The 6,212-nt window shown below is 40.6% G+C and overlaps 1 protein-coding gene across 4 annotated transcripts in view; it reads right to left on the reverse strand.

The window, feature by feature from the left end:
* LOC101859323 (sodium-dependent multivitamin transporter) overlaps positions 1–6,212 on the reverse strand; it is a 67,624-nt gene that overhangs the window by 21,884 nt on the left and 39,528 nt on the right. For all 4 annotated transcript variants that reach the window (XM_013081309.2, XM_013081310.2, XM_005096304.3 and 1 more), the window contains 4 exons: positions 4,218–4,362; positions 3,354–3,562; positions 1,994–2,059; positions 235–286 (listed from right to left, as the gene is read on the reverse strand). In XM_013081309.2, the coding sequence (XP_012936763.1) occupies positions 235–286; positions 1,994–2,059; positions 3,354–3,562; positions 4,218–4,359 (469 nt within the window). In that variant the 5' untranslated portion in view covers positions 4,360–4,362. The remainder of the gene's footprint in view (positions 1–234; positions 287–1,993; positions 2,060–3,353; positions 3,563–4,217; positions 4,363–6,212) is intronic.

Here is a 6,212-nt window from a genome sequence, read left to right on the forward strand (position 1 = left end):
AGAGAGAGAGAGAGAGAGAGAGAGAGAGAGAGAGAAAAGATTGGAGGTATTACAAGAGAGTAACAAACACAAAAAAGAAGGAAAGATATAGACGATAGATGTTCGATAGGATACAATGAAAAAACCACATCAGAGCACCCATCAACCACCCACTTGGGAAATCAGGACAATAAATTAGCCCTTGACAACAACACCAAAGTCAATGGTGCACAAACTGCAATCAAGACTATTTACCTTGGCTTAGAGCGACAGATGGTGCATAGAGGACAGCTGCCATGTAAATGACCTGCAAAATAAGAGGCAGAAAAGAAAAGATTTAAAGCAATGTTTTTATCAATATGATGTCAACTGAACGTATAATTTTGGGGAAATGAGTAAGAAGAGGGGTGTATATGTGATTAAAAAAAGGAAGAACAGGAGGAGGAGGGGAATAATTAGAGGGCCAGTGAAGTATTGGTATGATTGTCCTATCAACACAAAGCAGACATTTAAGAGAAAGTACATCTGAATAAGCTGTGCAAGATGTGTAGAGAGCCGTGAAAAACTGACCAAACAAACCCTAATTCAAGAACATACCATCCGGGATTGGTACCCAGTATATCTGCATCATAGCCCATTGCATAGATTCCAACTGAGCTAGCGATGAATGAGGAGGAGAAAGCCAAGGAAGACAAAGAGGAGGAGAATTTGCCACTGAAAATACGTCGGACGAAAAATTATTATTTTATTTGAACCGCCCACTGTTCTCTGCTACTAACAACGAGTAAGAGAAAATCCATCATGTGTTGCAAATTTTTTTAGATTAAATGCCCCTGCAAACAATGTAAGGAAATGTAAGAGGAGGGACCTCCACATTTAACATCCATGATTTCTGATAGGACTGAGTCAAATGGGAAAATGTGTGTACACTGTATAGTTATAGTGTCTCTCCCAAGGACACAACATCAGACGGTGCTGAGTCTCAAAAACCCTGAACCTGGAATCACATGACTATGAGTCAGAAAGCCTAACCACCCCTGCTGTGTGCAAACAGAATAGTTTCATTATCATACAGGAGTTTAGTTTTCACAGGATGAACAATAAACTGCCTTTTTAAACAAATGCAACACAAAAATGGCGAAAATTGAGACAGTAAAAAAATACAGAAACAATTAACCCATTCAAAACAAGGGGTACATGCTGTGGCTAGGTGAATCAAGCCTTGAGGTTAGCCATTCCAAAGGTGAGAGAGTAAATGAAAAAAGCAATAACAGCCCATATTTATACATTTCTCCAGTCCAGGCTTGCCACCCCCCCTTCCCCCCCGAAAAGGTTAAAAAAAGGGTGACCTTATTTAGGCCTCATATGGCCTAAATAAGCTAAACCCCCATGCCTTACCTTATATAGGCCAAATGTGGCCTATATAAGCTAGCCCCCCCCCCCCCCCCCCCCCACCTTTTTTAGGCCACAATATAGAAAAAAAAAACCTCTTCACATCCATCTTCCATCATCCAGCAGAACATGTGATGAGAGTGGAGTTGCATACCCTGATTGTGTGACAGCGGACTATTCATTGTATCCACCGCTGGGCTCATGGCGGGTAATTCAGATGAAACTTCAACACCATGAGAGACATAATGCAAAATGCACCGGGTGCTGATGGCAGTGGTAGGGCTTAAGGTAGAGGAGGAAGAGGAGGAGGAGAAGGGGGAAGAGGAGGAGAAGGGGAAGAGGGAGGGGAAGAAGAGGGAGAGGAGGAAGAAGTGGAGGAAGAGGAGGAGGGGAAGAAGATGCAGAAGCAGAGATGATGATGATGATGATTTTTTTTTGTTTCCTTAATGGGCCTGGCGGACTCCACAAAGAAATCTTCGAGCGAGAGCGAAGCTCTTTTTTGGCTCCATTGTCAATATGCTTAGCGGTACCTCCACTCGTCCAAATAACTTGATGATGATGATGATGATGATGATGATGATGATAATGATGACGAATAAAAATAATAATAATGTATACTTACAATGATGATAGAAAAGGAAAATGATCCAATAGTTCTGACAGCCTTGCTGAATCGAAGTTCAAGGTACTGGAAGAAAAGGTGAAATCATTTGGGGTTGAAAAAAAATATTTAAAATAAAACTGGGTTATTCAATGTCATGCAACAAATTATTGAAAAATGAACAGAATAACATTGAGCTATCGTAATATTTCCTTTATCATTAATAGAAGTTGTGCTCTATTAGCAATAATTATAAAAATTATAGAACCAACAATAACAACAACAACAACAAAAATAAAATAAATAACATTAATCATTTCAATAGTGTACACTCATCATGTACAATTAAGTTCTAGGCACTTAACAATACAGTCATCTTGACAGAATGTTGTATACTATGCATATATAATGTGCACGTTTTCTCTCGCACACAAACACACACAAACACGTGCGTGCACACACACACACACACATACACACAAACACACACACACACATAAACATATTCATACATACACACTCATGCACACACACACACACACACACACACACACACACACACACATACATACACACACACACACACACACTTAAACACACTCATACACACACACACATACACACACACATACACATAAATGCACACACCAGCATAAGCTCGCATACCGACCCCATACTAACAAAAGGAAATAAATCAATTTTTTTAAAACCAAAAGCAAACCAAAAAATGACAAGATGTCATAAAGAAGCAGAAACAACAACAACAACAACAACAACAACAACAACATTAACCAAAAATCAACATCAACAACAAACAACAACAAAGACAAAAATAACAACCAAAAAAAAACCAACAACAAGAGAACAACAACACGTGTAGGCCTACATCATCAAAAAGAGACGGATAATGACAATGACTTCACAGCAAACAAATCGAGGAGACGGATAATGACAATGAACTCACAGGAAACAAATCGAGGAGACGGATAATGACAATGACAGCACAGCAAACAAATCGAGGAGACAGATAATGACAATGACTTCACAGCAAACAAATCGAGGAGACGGATAATGACAATGAACTCACAGCAAACAAATCGAGGAGACGGATAATGACAATGAACTCACAGCAAACAAATCGAGGAGACGGATAATGACAATGAACTCACAGGAAACAAATCGAGGAGACGGATAATGACAATGACAGCACAGCAAACAAATCGAGGAGACAGATAATGACAATGACTTCACAGCAAACAAATCGAGGAGACGGATAATGACAATGAACTCACAGCAAACAAATCGAGGAGACAGATAATGACAATGAACTCACAGCAAACGAGCAATGACTTCACAGCAAACAAACTCCTCCATCACTCACCTCATAGGCGTTGGTCAGCTGCAGCTTATAGATGATGGGAACGATGAAGAAGCCGACGATAAGGAAGCAGGGGATCATGCCCAGCGCCCAGAGCCACTGCTCGCCACCTCGAGTGTACACTTCGGCCGGGATTCCCAGGATGGTGGTCGCAGATGTGAAGCTGGCGCTCAGGGACAGAGCCACGGGGATCAGTGGCAGCTTGCGGTTTCCTGGACATAGTGAGTTTGTTCGTTTTATATTCTTTTAGTATGAGTTTTAAGGCACTTGCAATACAAATAGGTCAAGAGAGATTAATTTTAGTAAGAGTTTTACAGGCACTTGGAACCCAATTAGGAAAAATAACTGCGTGTAACAAACACAAAGAAGATGGAGAGATAAGGATCATTGATGTTTGATAGGAGAGAAGGAGCAAACCAAACCAGAGCACCCACCGACCACCCACGTCAAGAGAGTAATACCACGCAATCAATTCTTATTACCTGTTGTCTTAGGGACGTACGCTTTAGAGCTGAGTATATGCAAAAGACAACACCTGCAAAAAAAACCCACAATAACAACAGCTGCAACAATTACAACAATATTCCTTAGTATTATCATCAACATCATCATCATCATCATCATCAGCAGCAGCAGCAGCATTGTTGCAAGCACAATAAGAAAAAAAATATTGGTGGTGACTTGAATCATCATCATCTTTCGTATCATCAACAACAACAACAACAACAACAGAACACCAAACAATAAAAAAAAACATGATGAGAAAAGAGACGAGCTTCAGGTTTTGTTTATTAAATTTCCGAGCCCTTGAGTTAATTCCTGTGTAATCATCCAGAATCCATTGGGTTAAAACAACCAACTCTTTACCTGTAAGCAGTTCATCGGCGCTGGCTTGTTTCTTCGTTTTCGCTCGGATACCAAAGAACAGACCGATGCAGGATGACAGAAACAACATACAGCTGAAAACAACGTAATCCTCCCATGAGAAGGTCCTTGCTGCTGAGGCCATGATCTGAAAGGGAAAGATTTATACGATAAATCGTTCGCAGCATAAAAAAGGTGAAAGGAGCCTACGGCAGCAAAATGACCATCAAAGTCTTTTTATTTATTTTTTTCGGACTCGTGGGACACATTAAAACTTTTTCAGTTCGTAGGAATTTTTTTATTTTAACCGGGTGGCGGTCGAAGCCTACTCTTATCGATTTTTAGAAAACCAAGGGATCTAAAAGCAAACACCTTAACCTCTAGGCAACGAGAGTCCCCTTTATCAAAGTCAATAATCTCCGGTATCATCAATTAATATTCTCTTCCTCTTCCGCTTTGTAATTATATGCTCCAATTATTATCAAATTCAAATTCACCACTACCACTACCACCCCCATTATCACCATCATCATCATCATCATCATCATCATCATCATCATCATCATCATCATCATCATTAACAACAACCTTCCATGACCACATTATGACGGCATTCCTTTGATCACAATTGTAGTTATCAATAACTGCATGATCTAAGTGAGCACCAAGCTTAAGAAATGATCAGAGAAATGACAAGGTGGACTGAAACAGCGTCTGCGTGAGGGCTGTTGGCGGGTGCTCTGGTGTGGCTTACTTGCTCTTTCTTTCCTGTCAAACATCCATTTCATTATCTCTGCTCCTCCTTCTTTGTGTATGTTACTCTTTAGTAGTATCTCTAGACTCGGGCACTTATATAAATAATTTTATAATATATAACCTACTTGTGTTGCTAGTGCCGAAAAACTCTAATCTTTAAAAAGTCCACTCCACTCTCTAGTCTCTAAATTATTCAGTTTGCATAACGAGGACATAGCCCAGATACTGTCATTGCTTCCATTTTTTTTTAAAGGAAGATTGACAGGCAAAAACATGAGAAAGAAAAGACGCATGACCTTCCAAGATGTATACGTACCCCATATCCAGAACAAAGGTGACATAACAAAAAAGAGCCATTATTCTTTTAAAAAGGTAAAGTTTCAAGGAGTCCTCATAAGCCCCATTATCAAAGGTAAAGTTTCATGGAATACTTAAAGGCCATAGCAAACCAGGTAAAGTTTCAAGGAATGCCTTCTAAAAGGAATTCTGTGTGAACACACGTTTGCAAAATAACAATGTCCAAAAAATCAACCCAAACCCATGCGTATGTAAATGATATCACGAAGCCCGGCCCGATGCCAAGGCTGTTGTCAGAACAGCAGGAATTCGTAATAGTTATACACTTTTTTTAAAAGTGTTTTACTGCGCTCGCAACTGCATAAGACCAAATAAGCGCGTGGGACACACCAAACATTTTCAGTCGGTAGGAAATTTTGAATTTTGCCCGGGTGGCGGCCGAAGCATACTCTTATCGATTTTTCGACAACCAAGGGATCTTTAACGAGCGCAACTTGCACAAAGGACCTCCAAGATTTTTCGCCTTTGTCCCAGAAGGCTAGGTGTAGATCGTTCCAACCATGATATCAGAGGTGTGGCTGAAAGACAGCAGTAAGAAAGAGCCAAGGAGTAGCAGTAGAAAGGCTGCAGAAAGAGTCAGACGCCCAGAGGAGGGGCAAAGGGAGTGAGGGGGTGAGGGGATTGGGGCAGAAAGTGGAGACGAAAGCAGACGACAGAATATTGCTTCAGAGCAGGAAAAGAGGCGAAAGGGGAAAATTTTAGAGAAGATAATTTTCCGTCGGTATCCGGATTCGAACCCCGCCGAGACCTATTGATACAGAGGCGAACACCCTAACCTCTAGGCCACGAGAGCCCCCATACAAATTTTGCTCTGGTCTGAAGACTCAAATAAGAGGAGGGGCAGGTAAACAAAATAATTAAGGTAGGTACCATGTTTGTGCGTGT

Source organism: Aplysia californica, unplaced genomic scaffold, assembly GCF_000002075.1.
Source record: "Aplysia californica isolate F4 #8 unplaced genomic scaffold, AplCal3.0 scaffold00125, whole genome shotgun sequence".
Taxonomy (NCBI): Eukaryota; Metazoa; Mollusca; class Gastropoda; order Aplysiida; family Aplysiidae; genus Aplysia; species Aplysia californica.